General features: G+C 42.0%; 1 protein-coding gene across 2 annotated transcripts in view; it reads left to right on the forward strand.

The window, feature by feature from the left end:
- Positions 1–23,777, forward strand: part of LOC126424892 (uncharacterized) — a 62,864-nt gene that overhangs the window by 17,643 nt on the left and 21,444 nt on the right. Inside the window, exons 4-6 of one of the 2 annotated variants that reach the window (XM_050087724.1) lie at positions 11,550–11,677; positions 17,403–17,578; positions 21,831–22,042. In XM_050087724.1, the coding sequence (XP_049943681.1) occupies positions 11,550–11,677; positions 17,403–17,578; positions 21,831–22,042 (516 nt within the window). The remainder of the gene's footprint in view (positions 1–11,549; positions 11,678–17,402; positions 17,579–21,830; positions 22,043–23,777) is intronic. The other variant, XM_050087725.1, reaches the window with a different exon arrangement.

The following is a 23,777-nucleotide window of genomic DNA, read 5'->3' on the forward strand; positions in this document are numbered from 1 at the left end:
ATGTATCATTGTATGACAGGTAGTGCAGCATCATGAAAGATGTTTGAATTTATTACTTCGTTGCTACTAACTCCACTCACAACATGTTTCGCAGACAGTAGCGGGTATAACGCTGGATTCATCTGCAGAATTATATCATTGTACAGCACATAGTCAAGGAGACACTACATCATAAACACCGAGCTGTTCAAATGAGAATGCAGGGCGAAATTTGATAGCGATACAGGTGAAATATAATTTAAATGTATGTGAAATGTAACTGAAATTTGTGCACGCGTCCAAAGCCACTGGAAAAAGTTCATCTTTAAACCCTGTAACAATTTTACCCGAATTTGGTGAACAGATTAGTTACGATCTGGAAAGAAATACTCTTGGGAAATTACAACCAGCCTCCCATTTGCTGAGGCTGATGATGTGGAGGGACAAAGAGAAGGTGAGGAGGAATTTGACAGAGAGAGCAGGAAGGAGGAGATGGACAGAGAAAGGAAAAAGGAGGAGATGCATAGACAAAGCTGGAGGAAGAGATAAGCAGAGAGAGAGAGGGGTAGGAGGAAATGTATGTGAAGTATATTGACATTTTCGTATGCAGCTGAAGCCACAGCAAAAAGTTCATCCTAAATCTGTGGAACGATTTCAGCTACATTTGGTACACATATTAGTACTCCGGGGGAAATTATCACCAGCTTTCCATTGGGGTGAGTGTGATAAAGTGAAGAGAGAAAGGGGACATAGAGAGAGGGGGAGAGGAAAGTTGACAGGGAGAGCAGGAAGGAGCATTTGTACAGAGAAAGGAAAAAGGAGAAGATGGATTAGAGGAAGGTGGAAGAAGAGATAAGCAGAGAGAAAGGGGGAGGAAGAAATGATCATAGAGAGAAGGAGGAGAAAATAGAAAGAGGCAGGGAAGAGGAATAGGCGGTCAGAGGGGAGAGGGGCGAAGAGGCGATCTATAGGTTGAGGGGGAGGATGGGATGGATAGAAGGCAAAAAGGATATGGATAGGGAGAGAGGGATGAGGAGATGGATAGAATGTGGGGCGATGGAAGAGGTGGTCAGAGAGAGGCAGTGGAGGAGATAAACAGAGAATGAGTGAAGGAGGAGAGGACGAGATGGACTAGTAGTAGACTGGAATGTAAACATAGGTAGACAGTGCTGGGTACTCAGCTAGTATATGAACCAATCTGGAAGTGATTTGGGGGTAAACAGGGTGTGAAACGGCAGCAGCAATGATTCTGACCAGACTGGGCTTCAAGCTGAGCTCAGCTTGGATGATATACAGGGTGGTTCATTGATAGTGACCGAGCCAAATATCTCACGAAATAAACATCAAACGAAAAAACTACAAAGAACGAAACTCGTCTAGCTTGAAGGGGGAACCCAGATGGCGCTTTGGTTGGCCCGCTAGATGGCGCTGCCATAGGTAAAACGAATATCAACTGCGTTTTTTTCAATAGGAACCCTCACTTTTTATTACATATTCGTGTAGTACGTAAAGAAATATGAATGTTTTAGTTGGACCACTTTTTTCTCTTTGTGATAGATGGCTCTGTAATAGTCACTAACGTTCAAGTACGTGGTGGAACGTAATACTCTGCCAGTGCGGACGGTATTTGACGCCCGGGTTCCCGGGTTCGATTCCCGGCGGGGTCAGGGATTTTCTCTGCCTCGTGATGACTGGGTGTTTTGTGATGTCCTTAGGTTAGTTAGGTTTAAGTAGTTCTGAGTTCTAGGGGACTGATGACCATAGATGTTAAGTCCCATAGCGTTCAGAGCCATTTGAACCAATATTGGTCATAGAAATATTCATCAATGTTATGTGCGCCGTGTCAACGTGTTTTCATTGTTGTTATCGTCGCGTGTGAACGGCTCCGTTTTTTGTGTCTCTGTGACCACTATTTTTTTGCCCATCACTCTATTCATTTTAATTCTCCGTTCTTGTACTGTTATTGTCACCACTATGGCTGAAGAGCGGCGTAGCATGCCGCTGCCAGCCTACCTGGTTGTTCAGGTGTTAAAATAACAATAAAGTAAAAAAAAAAAACAGACGGTATTTGCTTCGTGATACATTACCTGTGTTAAAATGGTCCGTTTACCAACTGCGGAAAAAGTCGATATCGTGTTGATGTATGGCTATTGTGATCGAATTGCCCAACGGGCGTGTGCTATGTATGCTGCTCGGTATCCTGGATGACATCATCCAAGTGACCAGACCGTTCGCCGGATAGTTACGTTATTTAAGGAAACAGGAAGTGTTCAGCCACATGTGAAACGTCAACCACGACCAGCATAAATGATGATGCCCAAGTAGTTGGTACCCGGGTTCGATTCCCGGCGGGGTCAGGGATTTTCTCTGCCTCGTGATGACTGGGTGTTCTGTGATGTCCATAGGTTAGTTAGGTGTAAGTAGTTCTAGGGGACTGATGATCACAGATGTTAAGTCCCATAGTGCTCAGAGCCATTTTGAACCAAATAGTTGTTTTAGCTGCTGTCGCGGGTAATCCGCACATCTGTAGCAGACAAATTGCGCGAGAATCGGGAATCTCAAAAACGTCGGTGTTGAGAATGCTACATCAACATCGATTGAACCCGTACCATATTTCTATCCACCAGGAATTGCATGGCGACGATTGTGAACGTCGTGTACAGTTCTGCCACTGGGCACAAGAGAAATTGCGGGACGATGACAGATTTTTTGCACGCGTTCTATTTAGCGACGAAGCGTCATTCACCAACAGCCGTAACGTAAACCGGCATAATATGCACTATTGGGCAACGGAAATCCACGATGGCTGCGACAAGTGGAACATCAGCGACCTTGGCGGGTTAATGTATGGTGCGGCATTATGGGAGGAAGGATAATTGGCCCCATTTTATCGATGGTAATCGAAATAGTGCAATGTATGCTAATTTACTACGTAATGTTCTACCGGTGTTACTACAAGATGTTTCACTGCATGACAGAATGGCGATGTACTTCGAACATGATGGATGTCCGCCACATAGCTCGCGTGCCGTTGAAGCGGTATTGAATAGCATATTTCATGACAGGTGGATTGGTCGTCGAAGCACCATACCATGGCCCGCACGTTCACCGGATCTGGCGTCCCCGGATTTCTTTCTGTGGGGAAAGTTGAAGGATATTTGCTATCGTGATCCACCGACAACGCCTGACAACATGGCGTCAGCGCATTGTCAATGCATGTGCGAACATTACGGAAGGCGAACTAATCGCTGTTGAGAGGAATGTCGTTACACGTATTGCCAAATGCACTGAGGTTGACGGACATCATTTTGAGCATTTATTGCATTAATGTAGCATTTACAGGTAATCATGCTGTAACAGCATGCTTTCTCAGAAATGATTAGTTCACAAAGGTACATGTATCACATTGGAACAACCGAAACAAAATGTTGAAACGTACCCTCGTCCTGTATTTTAATTTAAAAAAACCTACCTGTTACCAATTGTTCGTCTAAAATTGTGAGCCATATGTTTGTGAGTATTACAGCGCCATCTACCACAAAGCGAAGAAAGTGGTCCAACTAAAATATTCATTTTTTCTACGTACTACACGAATATGTAATAAAAATGGGGGCTCCTATTTTAAAAAAACACAGTTGATATCCGTTTGATCTATGGCAGCGCCATCTAGCGGGCCAACCATAGCGCCGTCTGGTTTCCGCCTTCAAGCTAGACAAGTTTCGTTCGTTGTAGTTTTTTCGTTTGACGCTTATTTCGTGAAATATTTGGCCCGGTCATGATCAATGGACCACCCTGTATACAGGTATGCCATTCTATACAGGCACATCTCTCTGCCAGAGTCCATCAGTCATAGTGGCTGGCATTGTTGTGTGCCAGTCTGTCTGTCCATAACCAAGTGTTTTCCGTGGGTAATAATTTGAAGAGTATGCTGATCTGAGGAACAGTCGAACACTCTGTGGGGATAAGTTGGAAGTGGCCTTGCGTATTTTTGTCGAATAACAACGTCATGTGGACACCGTAGGCGTGCATCGTCCTTGGAATTAAACGTCAGCAGTGTAACTGCTGCTGCCCAAATAACTAGGTATGTGAACTAGAGACGAGGATGAAAATTAGATGCTGTTTGGCTAGAGCCTCCCATCGGGTCGACCAGTCGCCTTCTGCAAGTCTTTTAAGTTGACGCCACATCGGCGACTTGGTCTTCGATGGGCATGAGATGATCATGAAGACAACGCAACACCCACTCCCTGGTAGGAGAAAATCTCTGATCCGGCTGGGCATATAACCCGGGCCCCTTATCGTCCCATTTCGTCGCGCTGACCACTCAACTATGGAGGCGACGAGGTGATTGTGTTGTATGTGCAGTGCACCTCATACCATCATGCCAGGTTCTGTACTCACATAACGATGATGGATGCAATCTGGCCACGTTCATTCTCCTCAGAACCTCTACAAGTGGGTAAGTCCGTCATGGAGCTCTACACAGAAATGGGCTTCTGCTGCCATCTCATGAAAATGCGGAACTGTGGTCGCTGTGCTGACAGTTCGTAATGCATTACCGAGCGAGGTGGCGCAGTGGTTAGCACACTGGACTCTTATTCGGGAGAACAACGGTTCAATCCCGCGTCCGACAATCCTGATTTAGATTTTCCTTGACTTCCCTAAATCGCTTGAGGTAAATGCCGGAATGGTTCCTTTGAAAGGACACGGCCGACTTCCTTCCCCATCCTTCCCTAATCCGATGAGACCGATGACCTCGCAGTCTGGTCTCCTCCCCAAATCAACCCAACTCATAATGCATTAGTTTATTCATGTTGAACTCGAAGGGGGCCATCTGTAGTGATTACTTAGTAGAAGAAGAACTTCTTAGCCCAGATAACTGTAGAAAACTTTATTGTAGATGACCAGTTTCGGCAAAACTAAGTTACCATGTTCAGATCTTCATAAGGATTATTACAAACATCTTATGCCATCTAAACGCAAAATCTTTCCATTGAACTTCCAGGTACATAAAATATGAAATGGACGATGCATTGGCACGTCAAAATTAAAATTACTATGTACATCACAATTCCCCAAAACATACACTCCTGGAAATTGAAATAAGAACACCGTGAAATCATTGTCCCAGGAAGGGGAAACTTTATTGACACATTCCTGGGGTCAGATACATCACAGGATCACACTGACAGAACCACAGGCACATAGACACAGGCAACAGAGCATGCACAATGTCGGCACTAGTACAGTGTATATCCACCTTTCGCAGCAATGCAGGCTGCTATTCTCCCATGGAGACGATCGTAGAGATGCTGGATGTAGTCCTGTGGAACGGCTTGCCATGCCATTTCCACCTGGCGCCTCAGTTGGACCAGCGTTCGTGCTGGACGTGCAGACCGCGTGAGACGACGCTTCATCCAGTCCCAAACATGCTCAATGGGGGACAGATCCGGAGATCTTTCTGGCCAGGGTAGTTGACTTACACCTTCTAGAGCACGTTGGGTGGCACGGGATACATGCGGACGTGCATTGTCCTGTTGGAACAGCAAGTTCCCTTGCCGGTCTAGGAATGGTAGAACGATGGGTCCGATGACAATTTGGATGTACCGTGCACTATTCATTGTCCCCTCGACGATCACCAGTGGTGTACGGCCAGTGTAGGAGATCGCTCCCCACACCATGATGTCAGGTGTTGGCCCTGTGTGCCTCGGTCGTATGCAGTCCTGATTGTGGCGATCACCTGCACGGCGCCAAACACGCATACGACCATCATTGGCACCAAGGCAGAAGCGACTCTCATCGCTGAAGACGACACGTCTCCATTCGTCCCTCCATTCACGCCTGTCGCGACACCACTGGAGGCGGGCTGCACGATGTTGGGGCGTGAGCGGAAGACGGCCTAACGGTGTGCGGGACTGTAGCCCAGCTTCATGGAGACGGTTGCGAATGGTCCTCGCCGATACCCCAGGAGCAACAGTGTCCCTAATTTGCTGGGAAGTGGCGGTGCGGTCCCCTACGGCACTGCGTAGGATCCTACGGTCTTGGCGTGCATCCGTGCGTCGCTGCGGTCCGGTCCCTGGTCGACGGGCACGTGCACCTTCCGCCGACCACTGGCGACAACATCGATGTACTGTGGAGACCTCACGCCCCACGTGTTGAGCAATTCGGCGGTACGTCCACCCGGCCTCCCGCATGCCCACTATACACCCTCGCTCAAAGTCCGTCAACTGCACATACGGTTCACGTCCACGCTGTCGCGGCATGCTACCAGTGTTAAAGACTGCGATGGAGCTCCGTATGCCACGGCAAACTGGCTGACACTGACGGCGGCGGTGCACAAATGCTGCGCAGCTAGCGCCATTCGACGGCCAAGACCGCGGTTCCTGGTGTGTCCGCTGTGCCGTGCGTGTGATCATTGCTTGAACAGCCCTCTCGCAGTGTCCGGAGCAAGTATGGTGGGTCTGACACACCGGTGTCAATGTGTTCTTTTTTCCATTTCCAGGAGTGTATTTCCCATAACACCACACATAATGCCGATCAGAAGACTAACTGTCACAAGCTCAACAGGTGTCGCTGCGGTATGTGGTTTACGTACGTGGAAAGTCAATGGGAAGGTCTTGTGTGTATCTGACACAAGATGTTTATAATAATCTATATGAAAATCTGAAAATAGTTTTATCGAAACTGGTTATCTACTGTAAAGTTTTTATAGCGATCTCTTGCACTGTCTGTGTGGATACTCGTCTTACTGTGCAACAGTTCTACCAAAGAGACTGCTTACACTACGCTTGTCCGCCCTATTCTGGAGTACTGCTGTGCGGTGTGGGATCCGCATCAGGTGGGACTGACGGATGACATCGAAAAAGTACAAAGAAGGGCAGCTCGTTTTGTATTATCGCGGAATAGGGGAGTTACTGGCACAGACATGATACGTGAATTGGAGTGACAATCATTAAAACAAAGGCGTTTTTTGTTGCGACGGAATCTCCTCATGAAATTTCAGTCACCAGTTTTCTCCTCCGATTGCGAAAACATTCTGTTGGCACCCACCTACATAGGGAGAAATGATCATCACGATAAAATAAGAGAAATCAGGGCTCGCACGGAAAAATTTAAGAGCTCGTTTTTCGCGTGTGCCGTTCGAGAGTGGAACGGTAGAGAGACAACATGGAGGTTGCAATGATACTTAAATTACGTAACCACTACGGCACCTCACCTCAACCTCTCGATACCAGCAATATTCTACTGTGTTTCTGTAAAATAGTTACCATATTTCTGTGACAACATTCAGATTTGATTTCATTAATGTAGAGGCACTTCGATACATCGATATGTATATATTGCAATGATATTATTCTTATGTGTATTCTTTCTTTTGTCACTATGATCTTTGACGTACTTGTAACTCTGATTTTTGGGCGCCTAAGCGGTTATTGGAGAGTCAAGCTTTGGTCGTCATGTTAAAAAGACAGTCAGTTTATGAAATGTGAACTTTAAAAGTGAGGAAGATATTTTCAAGTATGTTTTATATTGTGAAGTGATGTTTCGAACGAGTTACGTGATATTGCAACAAAAGTAATAAAAAAGAAGTGTAACTTAAATTCGGAGTGCTGATTACTTTTTTACATCACCTTTGTCCTAACTTGCAAAAGTTTAATCTTCAAGAATGGTTTATGAAACACATCTATAAAACTTTTGAATATCGCAGAATAACACCTAGGCCTCTTTGCATTCGACCTTGGAATCATCACTACCTAGATTTTCGACGATTGAGCCATGAGTTCACAACGAGACCAGCGTGGGAAACACGAAAAGATGAGTGCCTAGTTTATCCATTATTTCAAGAAATGACTTTATTACTGTGCTCTAATGACACCTGCCACATAATATAACTTTGTTGTGGCCCGAAAAGGCAATATTTAGCAGCGTGAGCAACACTACAATCATAATTAATTTTTGACCTTTTTTGTGGTAGGGTTGTTAGAAGGTGGTTCATTGAACCCTCTGCCAGGCGCTTTATTCTGAATATCAGAGTAATGACGTAGATGTAGATGTAGATGAGACTGTAAACAAGCGCTTCTACTGACACGACACGATGTGGCTGTACGATTCTGTACAGCAGAGTGGGCAATGTATTCCCTGGTGGTAGTAACGTTGAGATTAGATTCTGCATAGCCCTCCTGAACACATATATTCCATACTAGCTATTATCCGCGGTTGCCCTCACATATTATAGCCTTCTTTACTGGCCAGAAGCCACCGTTCGGGAAGTTCTGGCGATTGGTGTAACTCTTTTTATCTGGCGCCACTTCGGCGACTTGAGCGTCTATGATAGTAAAATTATGATGATGACAAAATATGCATATCCAAGCGCGAACGGAAAAAGTTCGAGCCGGCCGGGAATCTAACCTAGGTTTCCACGGACAGAAGTCAAGAACGCTAACCGCATGATCACCAACAGTTGACGCTTCTGATCACGCGTCTTAGAAACTAAAGTGACACGTGACACAAAGTGGCTAAAATGCAGTGGGTTTCCTGCTGATATTAGTATGGACGTACTGGTTAAACACATGGACGACTTTATAAGCATTGTATTCATTACATTCAATCGTATTGTACAGATTTTGAAAGTCTTTTCGGGTTTGCTGCCGGATCCTAAAATCAACTTGACTCGATATTTCGGCGATCCAACTGTTCACCATCTTCAGGAAATGCTGCTTCTGCTGATGAGTCCCGCTGAGAACTGACGCAAGATTGCAATTCGACGTCCTATATAGGCCACCGTTCAGTACACGGCGCATGCGCCGCCCATCACGGTTTCTGACTTCCAAAACAGGGAGGTGGCGCCGCCCTTAGTGAAACACTGCTGGCAACGATATATCGCAATCAAGGCCGCATCGAAGAACGTTCAGTTTTGATGCGAGATAATACAGGATTCCACGTTTTGCTAAGAGGAAACCCATTGTCCCTGTTGATTAAATTATCAGCCAACCTAATTTCGATCGCCTCTTTATACACACTATTCCAAAAACCGGAAATGTTGGCAATAACAACAATTTCCTCAAATTTCATTTTATGTCTCTCATTCAGGCAGTGTTCTGCTACGGCCGATTTTTCCGGCTGTTGTAGCCTCGTGTGACGGCGATGTTCCACACACCTGTCATTCACTGTGCGAATAGAACGGCCAACGTAAGCTTTCCCACATTGACACGGGATTTTGTACACCCCGGGTTTCTTAAGTCCCAAATCATCCTTCACAGAGCCGAGCAGAGCCCTAATCTTAGAGGGTGGACGGAACACACTCTTAATGTTAAAACTCCTTAAAATTCGTCGAATCTTAAACGATAAGCCTCCAGCATAAGGAAGAAAGGCCACAGATCTATGTTCCTCTTCGGACACCTCCGGAGACGGTCCAAATTCCATAGCCCGACGAATCTGTTTCTCGGTGTATCCATTTTCCTTAAAAACAGTCATCAAATGCTCAAGTTCTTGGGTTAAGCTGTCTGCGTCGGAAATGGCATATGCTCTCCGTACCAAAGTCCTAAGGACGCCACTACGTTGGTGTGGTGGATGACAACTCTTAGGGTGCAGATACAAATCTGTGTGTGTCGGCTTTCGGTGAACGCTGTGTCCCAAAGTTCCATCTGGTTTTTTATAAACCATAACGTCTAAAAATGGAAGCATCCCATCATTTTCAACCTCCATAGTAAATTTGATACGGGGATGAAGACAGTTGAAGTGGTCCAGAAACCTGTTAAGAGCATCACGTCCATGCGGCCATACGAAGAAGGTATCGTCCACGTATCTCCAGAAGCACGTTGGTTGCAAAGCTGAAGTCCTCAGTGCCAGTCAAGTTGATTTTAGGATCCGGCAGCAAACCCGAAAAGACTTTCAAGACTTATTACGCCGGGAAAGCCTACGTAGTCACATTGTACAGATTGGTCGGAGCACGGGGCTCACAACCCGAACCACACGCCGCTGTTAAGCACTAATGAAGGACTGGGTCCCTCACTACGATTGCACATAATTCATTAAGGTCAATCCAACACATTTATTTCAAATAACATAAATGCAGTTACATTTGAATCTGTCTGTCATTAAACAGGAATAAACAAAACAATTTCAATGTCAGTTGATTTAGTGCGTGAAGCGCGATTTAAGCCAATAACCAGATAAACTAAACAATTCTCCGTAATTCAAAAGAAAGAGAAAAACAAAATTGAATCAATACACCCCACTGACAAATATCCAAAAAACAATACTACTCAAAAGAATATACTGAAGTGGGGAGCAGTCATTCACCCGACAGAACATTTCAAAATGAGATCAATAACACAGCTGCGTGCCCCAGAAAACTGCAAGACATTAAATACACTTAATCTGACTAATAACAAATACTCATTAACATTACGTCACTCCTGTTTGAACTCCAGTGTCCCAAAGAAACAGGCGCTTATTCTGAAAGAACAATTTTTTTTATGTGTTTAAATTATAGCATTAAGGAATTCCAAAAGATGTCCAATCGAAACCCCCCCCCCCCCCCCCTTTTCAGTTGAGGCACAAATCTTTCCTTTTTCTAGGCGGAGGCTGAGCAAGAAACGCAGAACGCCACAAAAACACAGTTTTCCTGTGAAATCTTACAGGACACCCGGAAGCAGTAACAGACAAGGTGGCTGCACCCACAAATAACACAGGTTAAGAGTCAGGCTGGGAGCACATCGCACTATGCTCACCACAAACTGTAGACATTCCGGCCGAACATCCGCTTGCGGTGGCTGCCAGAAGGACGAAGCAACCAACAGGCCCACGCCGTGCTTCTCACACAGGCACCTCAATTTCTACAAACATCTTGGCCAACACCAACTCCGGACTCCCCTCTCACTGCGAGGCTTGGCACAGTTTGTATGAAATGCCTTCCAGGCAACCAGTAACCGCCGCAGGAGTTTCACGATAAGCAAACAGCCCCAGCGTAACAGACATCACACGTGTGCTTAACGCCCGAGCCACCACTCCGCCAGTCTCACTGGCCGCCCCAAACCGACTGCCTCTCGCCGTCCCGCGCGCCACAGCCGAAAACGCAAAGATGCTCATGCCCGCGGACGCGCCAAAGATAACAAGCCGATCGCTGATGATCGACCAGCGATCTGGCTCACAGACCATATCAAACAATGAAGGGATATTGAAAATATAACAAAGCTCAAAAGCTGAAAACTATCTAGCTTTCTTGAAGAGTAATTATTGTTCTTTATTTCGGGTTATATTCTTCAAATAGACAAATGTGTTGTGCTAGTACTTTCACATTTATAACATTAGCATGGATTCGCATGAATGACGTGTGAGCACAACCAACACAAACAGCAATATCGTGGAATGATAATCCCTAGTTGCAGTACGGCATGAACCACGACAGGTCACGAATTGTTCTTATACGGACGACGAGTGCAAGACTGTATTAATTACTACAGAGCAGTGTGAAGTACCAACATCGCAATGATTTGCTTAGTATGCATGTATGTCTAAATTTACTCCAACTGCTTGCAGTTCATTCTGCACAATAGGTATCTTTGTTTCAGAGGTGAAGATATTGTCCGACGGCTATCATCAGTACATGACCACACTGGTTCAGCACCGCGCTGAGTTAATATCATTTGGAATAAACAACACTATGCACAATTTTGTCCCGCTCGCCCTCGAAGGGATTGTAAGTACAAGTGGAATATTCCACTCTATGGCAAGTCTTGTGTTACTGTGGCACCCGAACCTTTAATATTAAGCAATAACAATGTTTATTTGTTTAAGAATTTACAGTTGAGCATATATTTATTCCGATTGCTAATATTAAGTAACTGCCACCGCGCGGAAGACGTCCAGCATTTGGTAAACAGCAGCCAACTTCTCATTCGACGGTGGCCACCAATCATGGCACATAGTACAAGGGCCAATAGACAGCAGAGGTTACGTTCTCCCGCCTCCGCAATAACCTATTAAAATGAAGTTCCCTCTCCTCCTCCCTTAACCCTCCGTTGCTCGCGCGGCTGACACTCGTCATCCACGTGACTTTCCCGCTCAATTTTGTCTGACAGGGCTGGTTTGAGTTCGCGCCATTTTCAGTACCTTTCTGTTACCTCTGCAGGTGTTAGCTCCAATCATTGTTGGCTTTCAGTTACGAAAGATAAATTGTTTATGAAACATTATTGTAGTCTGGTGGACACTTGTCATCCGTGCGAGATCTGCTGCCACAATCTGAAACAATGTAAGTCTGTATTACTTTATTGCTTTCCTAGACTGAATCGATATTTTATGTGCTTAAATTTAGACGTATTGAAACTGATTGCAGTTACCTTCCCTGTTACTTAGTATTCTCTTTATATTTAGATTGTGGAAGAGATGTCAAAGGCAAAATAACCTCGGACCGAGTTTAGTAGAGATCCTAATGCATGATTGAAGCTAATTACTTTTGAATACATTATGGGATGATGAATGTGTTACAAATATTTACTATTAAAACAGTCTTGATCACAAATTATTTATTACAGTGACCTGTTTCGACCACTACTGTGGTCATCTTCAGACCAATGAGTAAGAACCTCGTTCTGCTGGAGAACCGCTACTAAGAGTTGTGATCAAGACTGTTTTAATAGTAAATATGGTTGAAATGGTTTAACGAGCTGAGTGATGAAGATGCTCACAGTGATAGCGCTGACTCAGAGACTAAGGATTGTGTTCATGAAAGCGGTCGTGATTCAGGAACAGAACAAGAAGTGTCAGAAAATGAGTAATATGAATCACAGGAAGAAGTAACTCAAAAGGATGCATTTTTTTAAGGGAAAGATGGAATAACTAAACGGAGGAAAAATAAATATCCTACAAATGTTAGAAGCGGATCTTGTAATATTATTACGTATTTGTCTGGACCAAAAAATCAAGCTCGTATAAAAAAAGACAGAAATAGAAATTCAGAATTCGTTCTAGACAGAGGTAACAATCTAATTAATAATCGGGATAATGAATGCTAAAATATCGCTCGATATTTGTTGTAATGGGCTTGAAAAACAACAGCAAACGTATAGCATGTGCCTTTCGGTACTATAAGTTCTTTACCAAAGTCTAAATGCCGTTAAAAGTCAATTCAAATCACTCAGGATAGCTCACATGCACGGAAATCCTAATTCTGTGAAGTAGTTATTTGGCACCCTTTAACTATTAATTGACTATTATTGATAGCTAAAACGGCCTCTGCAATTCAGGAAACCTCTTTTGAAGTTCATTACATGATTGTATGCTGCTGTCGCGCTAAATAATAATCAAGTCTTTTCGCTATTTACGCCTGAAATATGATTTTTACTTCTGAGCATACACAATGGTGGTAACATTTATTGTCGTCAAACTTCCATTTGGCCTCGTGAAGACTTCATAAGAGATATGAGAATTTCCATTAAAGTTGCTTGACGATTTTTCCTGTACCTACAAACCTTAAAAATTATGTACCCTCATATTTCGTATCCCAAATATAATTATACTTCCTGTGTGAAATTCTTACTTACATTCAGTTACCAACTGACACATATGGCGCAAAACATAAATTTGTAACCTTCACCATTAGACATCGGATACATAGCGAGTACAATTCATCAATTCATTTTATATCAAGACAGTTTTAGTAAGTAAAATTTAGTCCCGACAATGCCTTTCAGGTCGTCTGCCGCCCAAAAGCCGGAGATTGGTTGCTGACCCTCGAATCATGAAACGACGCGACGCAGTCATGTTTCGATTCATGAGGGTCAGCAACTGATAAAAAAAAAATGGGGCCCCGCGGGGTCCTAAGGTCGCGATGGCGGCTGTCCCTGTCCCGCTGAGATAATTTGTCCTTTTAGGACAATTATCTGAGCAAGCACCCACGCCAGCAAAAGGTTGGCGTTTGTAAAAGTTGTCTTTTTGGAGTGACAGACATTTGAGTACTGATAACTGAAATTGCTTAGCAACCAATCCAGTATATAAGGGGCATGAAATTGTTGTCTTCACATTATGTCCTCTGAATACCTTCTGCTGAGTAGCCAGAAAACCATTAGAAAACCATTTTGAATTCTATCGTGGATCATTAAACAAATAACAAACAAACATTCCTAAAACTTCAATTGATATAAAATCTACAATGGAAAATTATAACTATTTCTACTTGCCTGGCGTCGCTCAACGGAACTACTCAGTGTTTAGCACTATTTATCGTAAACACTACGCGAGTGTTTGAATATGTAACAAAAAGTAATCATGCGCTGTATTTTCAGAATATTTCACGTAATCATTCTGTAACGCTGTTAATAGGGTACTTTATGAATAACAAACACGTCTGGGATGCCATAATGTTAAACTACGTTGCAATAAGCAAATAAAAGAACCAATGTAACAAGAAGACTGTAACTAGCCGACAATAAAAAAATCGCTGCCTTAATGTGAAATGTAAATCTGCACGTGTGGTATGTCATGTGGTTATAAAACATTGCAAAGGCGATTTTTTAACCAAAGTGGTTTAAAATGGGCGCTTATTTATAGAGAACAGTTCTCAGGCAACCACCTACAAATAAAAAATAGAAAAATTAAATAGTAATGTGGCAATAGCCGACGGTGATAGCGAAACAGACACAATGTCTGGTTTTCTGGATCGTAATAAAACTGAGTTTGAAATTTTTCTTTACCAGCAAGGACAGGCAAATACAAGCTCCATAAATTCTGTCAACTTTTACGTGAAATTTGAAATCAATGTAGAGCGTCTGAAAATCAGTACTTTACAACATATGTTGATGTGAATGGTGGTTAACGGAACAAACTAAAACAGACACCTGAAACATTGAGAGTCACAGGAGTGATCTAACAGATTTTTCATCCGTAAAGGAGAGTGAAAAAGGAGGACAGTGTATATGATAAACATTTTTCATGTATGTCTCATATCTCTACTCCAAATGTTCACTGACTCCTTTTTCCTTTAATCGGTGGATGTATGAGCAAAAAGTACATTTATTAATTCTAGGGATGGAAGAGTGAGATTGGTGTACTTAATTTTTTTGAGTTTAGAGTGAGGCATTTCGCAGGTATGAGCCAATTTTTAATTTATTTTCGTGCAACCACTAATTGAAAATAGAAAGGTGCTACCCCCATTAAAAATAATGATAATAAGTACAGAATTGAAACGAAAATAAAAAAGAATTGTCAGTAGCGAGATTTGAATCATCAAACATTGACGCTATACATTAAGGCACCGGCGCTTTTGTGAATAAAGGCAATCAAAAATCTTGTAACACCGAAAGTGATCTTTTCGAGTCTTTTTGAGAATCTCATCATACTTCACGATTCATGTATGGAATAGAAGGAGTTGCCTAGGAGAAATGCTTCTAAATTTGAAACTAGCAATACTACCTGTTAAACATTTTATGTTATTGCGCAAAGGATTAAATATTTATGTTGATGGGCAATGAAAGTCTATACGAGTCAGTGACAGCTTTATAACGTGTAACAAAAGTCACATTTTCTTCTAGTGGTTTTCATATCGACAGCGTTAGTCTTCTCAGATTCTGATTTATTTATGAGGAATTTCATTTGCGAACTATACTGTGTAGATGCAGTTAAAATACCGAACCCATTGAAGAGGTACCTACAACATATATAAAAGTCATTACTCACAGGGTCAACAAGTGGCTTCAGCCCACTGTTTGCTCATGTAGCCCCACCACATTGTAGATTCCTTTGTCCATCACAAATCTTTTCAGAGTTCTAGAAACGTCTTCTCTGTTTTGAGATTTCGTATGTTTATTGGGAGTTCTTGTAATAATTTGATACTGACATACTGACTCCCTGTTTCAAAAATCTGAAGCCTGTTGAAATGAAAGGCACAACAGTTGTTTTCTGTTTCAAGAGTAATGGTTCCGAGATCTGTTAATGTGGTCACAATGATCTTTTATATATAGACATGGAAAAGTGAAGATTTAAAATCATTAAAAAGAGCATTGTGGCATTCTTCTTTTTCAGTACTATCAAAATGGTTTTTCTTTGTAGTATGAGTCTCTTTTCATTTTTGTCGTGGTAAAACTTCCCCATACTACGCCTCCGTAGTGAACATGGTTGAATAACACGATAAAAGCAAGGCACAAGAGCTCTAGATATGCGTACCTAGGGGATAACTGAAATTAACATATGTGTTGTTTCCATTTTAGCACACAATTTGAGCTGATTAAACAAGCACGTCGCCAATAACAAATCTCTTTCATTAATACAGATTTTGGCCATTAGCCTTGCGCAGAACGCGAAATGTTTCTTTCAGTCAGTAATACAAGTTTTAGTACACATACATCGTTTCCTGTTAGCGCCTGTCCATTAACTTAGAAAAGAAACAATATAGCTTTATTAGTGACTTCTTGCACAAAATTTCCATTACCTAATTTTAGTCTGACACTCTGACCAGTCGTATAATGACTATCTCTGGGTGCTTTAGTACATATGCCAGTGGATTCCTCCTCCCCTATTTCTTCATGTACCTTTCCGTTTCATACTTTGTCTGGCTTAGTTTCCTCTCTACAATATCTGTTGTTGAATCCAGCAGGCTACTTTTAAGTCTACCATGTTAAACTATAGTAGAATGCTTTGTCCTAAGACAGCCAATTTCAGATTAGACAGCTTCAATTAAAAGTCAATATGTGGTACCAAGAGTCCATTTATGGAGCCTGCAGCTTTCTTTCGGTGCGGAATTATCTTTCTGATGCCACGTTTTCCTACGCTACCCTGTCTATTTTTTTAAAGAGTCATGTTAGGTACATAACGAAAAAAGTTTTAAGTGTATTTTGGAGTAGCATGCGAATTCTTTATTAGTTTTTTTTATGGTATTGTTTGTAGGAAATCTTGGTTCATGTTGCGCAATCGAACATTGTTTCCTATTGCAACTTGACAGTATTAGGCAGCTCCACTGTTTAAGTGGTTCAAATTAATATCCAATTAGATGTAAACTTTTCGAATCTATTAACTTGAATCGTTGCAAGACATCAGAAAACTATTTCTTAAATATTGTATTTACTTCCATACAATGTAATCTGGTTTCGTTGTTATCATCAGTGGAACAAAATTAGTTAAGCTGTTTTTAAAATGTGTGTGTGAATTTTTTCCTTGTATTGCAACATTTTATTACGTGTGTACGTTTGATTGCCAATAACGATATTTACCAGTGGGTCGCCTTAAATCTTTCTCAATGTGCACAAGTATCTACTTTTTCATAAAATTTTTGATATACTGGAAACATTTCCTATTTCACCAAAAAATTTGACAATCTGATAAACTGTTTTACTCTTGCTCATATTAGTCGCAGCGCTTTAATGACACAAATTTCAATGTCTGCTTCACTAAATGTTAAACGGACACAGTAAGATCTGTATTTCTGTCTGCAGGGTAGAACACTGCCTAAAGAGCGGCTGCAGGTTTGGGCGAGGCAGATGGGAAAGCTCGCAGACTGGTTTCGTATGAGACTGAATGCAGTGGTGGAAGACATCGTTGCTATAAATGAGGAAATGGACAGAATGAAACTGGACGCAGTCGACCCAAATCCGGGTCGTTACGCATTTCCGTGAGTATGAAAAGTATTCCAGGTTTACATTCTCTTTCCCAAAATAGCAACGAGTGTGTTATATTTATTTTCTTTCTGATTACTTTTTCCTTAGAGATAATCTCGGAAGATCTCCCGTATGGGTGGAGTTAGTGTCTTTGTTTAAGGGGGGTAGGACGTGAAACGGGCCGACTTGGAGCAGGAGAGGCATCACAAGACATTTTAATTTCCAGTGTCTATACTTTTAGAAATAAGTTCATAAAACTTTGTCAGCATGACCAGGAAGGATTCAGGATTACACTCATTGCATTGGAAGTTCGGAAACATAAAAAAATAATATTTTTTTACGTGTGAAAGTTCATCATTTTTTAATTTACTAATGGCTGCATTTGTTGCTATAGGTACACTTTTCTTCATAAGTTAGAGAGGTTCTTCGATGAATTTTGCACAGCATACATACCATACTCACAGGTGTATGAAGCTCTAGAATTTATTTAATTTATGAAAAAACCAATGATCTGTTGTATTTTAAACTACATGTTTAGAAAAAAACACAAATTTTGTAGTTAATCATCTCAATTTTTACCACAGTTTTTAATAGTTTTGGAACATTCTAGAGTTTCATACACCTTTAAGAATGGTTTGTATGCTGTGCAAAATTCATCGAACCCTCAATCATACTTATGATGAGAAGTGTACCTATAGCAACAAATGCTGCCATTAGTAAGTGAAAAAAATGATGAAACTTCACATGTAAAAAAAAATAATTCGTTATGTTTTCGAACTTCTACTGCTATGAGTGTAAATTCTGAATCCTTCCTGGTTATGCTGATAAAATTTTATGAATTTATTTGTAAAAGTATAGACAGTGGAAAATAAAATGTCCTATGGTGCTTCTCCTGCTCCAAGTCGGCCCGTTTGACGTCCTAACCCCCTTAACACAGCTACATTACAAATCAACGAGTTACTTTTCTGTGTTAAAAATACCGTTGGGATTGTTGTTATTCTGAATGATTACACCATTCTAATAGTATTTTCGATGAATGTTCTCACAAAGTATCTGTAATTTTTATATAATTAAACCTTAAAAATCATTATGTTTAAAGGTTTGGTCACGTGATGGAAAACTCAAAATTTTGTTTTCCTTGAGTAAGAGACGTGAAAAATTTATTAACTGGCGAGTGCCACGGAAGTACTGCGACACAGCAGATGGCAGACGTGTTTGACCAGACGCGGTTTTGAAACGTTGTCCTCCCAAATGCGACTCCAGTGTGCTAACCTCGCTCCTTTGTCGGCTCCATCGTCAACCCATGCTCCTATTTGATAATGCCTGGGATTGTGATGCACGGTACGCTGCTACCCCATTTCTACAGAGTGGGGCAGGGAAAACGCATGCTTTTTGAACGGCTTGTACACGGCGCTAGTACACAGCGACGAAAGGGGGTATTGACCTTGAGTGAATGTTGGCAGGCTGCCCATACAATGCGGTTTCAGTCGCTATGGAGTGTTGGAGCGTACAGCATCGTGTGTTCGTTGTCGAGCACTATTGTCGAGCAGTACTTCAGAAACAATGATTCCATATTCACAGTGCAACGTTTTTTTCGTCGAAATTTTAGATTTGGATGTCGAGGAGCAGTGCATGATCGAAATACTGTAATCCGATGGGTTGCAGCTTTTAGAAGTACTGGATCTGGGATGAGAAAGAAACCCCCTGGTCTTTCCCGTTCAGTTTGTACTCCGGACACTGTAGACCGAGTCAGAACGGCTGTTCTTGCTAGTCCGAAACGATCGGCTAGACGACAGGCTATAACGCTAGGTATGTCACGTCCTTCGCTTCACCGCATCTTACATGATGACCTTTAGTTTCACCCGTACAAGATAACGATAGTCCAGAAGCTTAGTGAAGGGGATTTTGTGCAGCGCAGAGAGTTTTGTCGCGTAATGGGTGCTACAGTCTTCATGAGTGATGAAGCACTGTCAGAGACAGCAAAGAACTTGGAAGAGCAGTTGAACGGAATGGACAGTGTCTTGAAAGTAGGATATAAGATGAACATCAACAAAATCAACACGAGAATAATGGAATGTAGTCGAAGTCGTGTGATGCTGAGGGAATTAGATTAGGAAATGTTCCGAATTGTCGCTATTGGGCGCTGGAGAATCCACATGAACAACACCAAAGACCACTCCACAGTTTAAAAGTAACTGTGTGGTGCTGCATTTCAAAGATGGGGATTGTTGGACCCAATCTTTTGAAGAGGAAGGAACTGCAGTTACTGTGACATCAGCGCGCTACGTTAAAATGTTAAACAAATTTCTTCATCCAGAACTTGAAAGGCGTCAAGTGAACGTGAGAGAAATATGGTTTCATCTGGACGGTGCCACAGCTCAAACGGCGAGAGCATCCGTGGAAGTGGTTCGACAAATGTTCGCAAGACACGTTATTTCGAGATATGGTGATGTTTACTGGCCCCCCGCGCACACGATTTGTCGATATGCGACTTCTTTTTGTGGGAATATTTAAAATCAAAAGTCTACATGAAAAAGCCTCGCACACTCGATGACTTGAAGAATTCCATTCGTCAGGAAATTGAAGCCGTGCCGAATGAAATGTAGGAGAGAGCCATGCGTAACTTTCTGGAGAGGATCCAAATGTGTATCCAGCAAGAAGGACGTCATCTCCAAGACATTATTTTTCCAACCTAATTAAAGTATGTATATTTCAAAACTGAATTAAATATCTATCACTTAATGCTTCTTTTTATTATTTTTATCAAACCGTGTCCCAGTCATTCAATAGTGAAAAACATGTGTTTCATCTGCTCCAGCCTTTATAACCCTGCATCGGAGCCCATTGGCCATTTCCTGCAAAAATGAATATAAATTTATACAACGTCAGAGCGTTTTGTAGCAAATCTGCTTATATGATGAAGAGGGATTTAAAAGTCTTCCTAGAACAAGTGATGCTGGCAGGTGTACAAGAAAAAACTAAAGTCTTTTTATTTCGTTGACTCCTGGACAGCCAACAGAGATGACGTACTAGACAACTCTACAGTTCCTGAAGGCGTTGAATTCATCAGGAAGCTTAATGAATATAAATTTATACAACGGCAGGACGTTTTGTAGCAAATCTGCTTATATGATGAAGAGGGATTTAAAAGTCTTCCTAGAACAAGTGATGCTGGCAGGTGTACAAGAAAAAACTGAAGTCTTTTTGTTTCGTTGACTCCTGGACAGCTAACAGAGATGACGTACTAGACAACTCTATAGTTCCTGAAGGCGTTGAATTCATCAGGAAGCTTATTCCAGCAAAGAGCACAGGTTCAAAATGGTTCAAATGGCTCTGAGCACTATGGGACTCAACTGCTGAGGTCATTAGTCCCCTAGAACTTAGAACTAGTTAAACGTAACTAACCTAAGGACATCACAAACATGCATGCCCGAGGCAGGATTCGAACCTGCGACCGTAGCGGTCTTGCGGTTCCAGACTGCAGCGCCTTTAACCGCACGGCCACTTCGGCCGGCCAAAGAGCACAGGCATTTAGCAATCTGCTGACGTTTTCTTCTTCCGTCCACCCAAAAATTTTCTGAAATTTATTACAGAGTTATAGTATGACAATAATATATGGCATAGAGACCACTTCTTAAGCCTCCAGTCGTTTCTGTATTTCTAGTTCTCGACGGCACGATTCTCCAACTTAATCAGATTTGCGTGTTTTCGGTGCGACTCCACCGAAGACCCTTCTGTTGTATTCAAAACACCTGTACAGTACTGTTTCGAAGATGGATTAACGGAAGACTTTCCATGAGAAGTGTGACCAACCTGCTTTCATCAAACGTGCGCACTGCGAAAACTGTCTATGCACTGGGCGTGCTGTTATTGCTCAGTTAAACATTTTTTGCCTCCAATAGTGTAGTCAAGAAAGTAATCTCTGTTAAAGAATGTTTCATGTCATATTATTGACTATTTGTTTCAAACAATACAATTGTGCAATAAATAATTCGTACTTATGGTTTTCGTAAATTTGACGACTGATATCTCTTGTTCTAATAGTCCATAGCAGCTGCGGTTTTTACGCTGTATTTATATTTTGTTGCTAACTGCACATTGTACGAATATAATTTGTGCAACAACACATTGTGACTTTCTCTTGCCAGATATTCCATACAAGGTACAAGCTCTATATAAGAGTCTGAGTCGAGTGTATTCAAAAACTAGTTATTTCTCATTCAATTAGAGACACTCTTGAGGATGGTATCGTGTTTTATTTTGCAGGCTAGCGCTGCTAAGTGAGCGATTACTGACTTATCATAGACGGCCACTTCCTCTTCAAGAGGCGTTTGGAAAGCAATGCGGAAAGCAGATACCCGAGGGGCCTGAAATGTTGCAGCTGATTGAGACACTGCACATGTATCTTATTATTAAGTGGTTCCAGCTAATACCTTACAATCGAGGATTAACCTTATCCAGAGATTTTACGATTAAAGGTGAGCATACTATGGTATGAGTTCTTTTCCATTCAAGTCCTCTTTTATTTGACGATATCCGTTAAGCTACCAATACCGAGTATCAAGAGTTGAAGCTTTCCTGTGAAACGTTAAGGGCTCAATTGCAGCAATTGCCGGAAGTAGCCCCGCGATCACTAGTACGGAAGAGAAGAAGATGGTTAGACGCAGGTGGGTGGTTATTAAGAGCTGTGTTTGGAACAGCAGACAACGTGATTGTACTAAGCTCGAACGACACGACAGGAATCGTACAGGAGATGACACAAATAGCAATGATGGAATAGGGGATAATGAATGTTGTCAAAACAGTGGGGAAGCTAACAACAGTATTAGAACAGTACACACAGAGCACCGTAGATACCCTAAATAGAAACTGAAAAGAGGTGCAAAGTCACCGGAGTGCGCTTCATAAGAGAATGGTAGTAGCGAAGTTACTGAGGTCGTTAGCAGAAAACTTGGGGGATGCAAGGATCGAAATTGTAGCGCTGCCGTCAATGGACAACTGAGAGCAACTTGCGACAGGATTACAACAAGCACAAAGGGACTTTCCCACGGGGTTGCCCTACGTCGTACCTGTAACAGAAAAATATAATCTTGTTTCATCACACATCTGTTGTTAAAGTTAGTACTGACAAAGCTAGTGTATATATCACCATACAATTTTGAGTAGCAGGAGTAAATGTACAATATCGATTTTTACAATCCATGCATAAGGGAACAACTGACAGGAATGGGTGAAAGAAATACAGTTGAAGAAGAATGGGTAGCGTTGAGGGATGAAGTTGTGAAGGCAGCAGAGGATCAAGTAGGTAAGAAGACGAGGGCTAGTAGAAATCCTTGGGCAACAGAAGAAATATTAAATTTAATTGATGAAAGGAGAAAATATAAAAATGCAGTAAATAAGCAGGCCATAAGGAATACAAACGTCTCAAAAATGAGATCGACAGGAAGTGCAAAATGGCTAAGCAGGGATGGCTAAAGGACAAATGTAAGGATTTAGAGGCTTATCTCACTAGGGAGAAGATAGATACTGCCACCAGAAAAATTAAAGAGACCTTTGGAGCAAAGAGAACCGCTTGTATGAATATCAAGAGCTCAGATGGAAACCCAGTTCTAAGCAAAGAAGGGAAAGCAGAAAGGTGGAAGGAGTATATAGAGGGTCTATACAAGGGCGATGTACTTGAGGACAATATTATGAATATGGAAGAGGATATAGATGGAGATGAAATGGGAGATATGATACTGCGATAAGAGTTTGACAGAGCACTGAAAGACCTGAGTCGAAACTAGGCTCCGGGAGTAGACAACATTCCATTAGAACTACTGACAGCCTTGGGAGACCCAATCCTGACAAAACTCTATCATCTGGTGATCAGAGAGGCGAAATACTCTCAGACTTCAAGAAGAACATAGTAATTTCAATCCCAAGGAAAGCAGGTGTTGACAGATGAGAAAATTACCGAACTATCAGTTTAATAAGTCGCGGTTGGAAAATACTAACGCGTATTCTTTGCAGACGAGTGGAAAAACTGGTAGAAGCTGACCTAGGGGAATATCAGTTTGGATTCCGTAGAAATATTGGAACACGTGAGGCAATACTGATCATACGACTTATCTTAGAAGAAAGATTAAGGGAAGGCAAACCTACGTTTCTAGCATTTGTAGACTTAGAGAAAGCTATTGACAATGTTGACTGGAATACTCTCTTTCAAATTCT

This window comes from Schistocerca serialis, chromosome 10, assembly GCF_023864345.2.
Source record: "Schistocerca serialis cubense isolate TAMUIC-IGC-003099 chromosome 10, iqSchSeri2.2, whole genome shotgun sequence".
Classification (NCBI taxonomy): Eukaryota; Metazoa; Arthropoda; class Insecta; order Orthoptera; family Acrididae; genus Schistocerca; species Schistocerca serialis.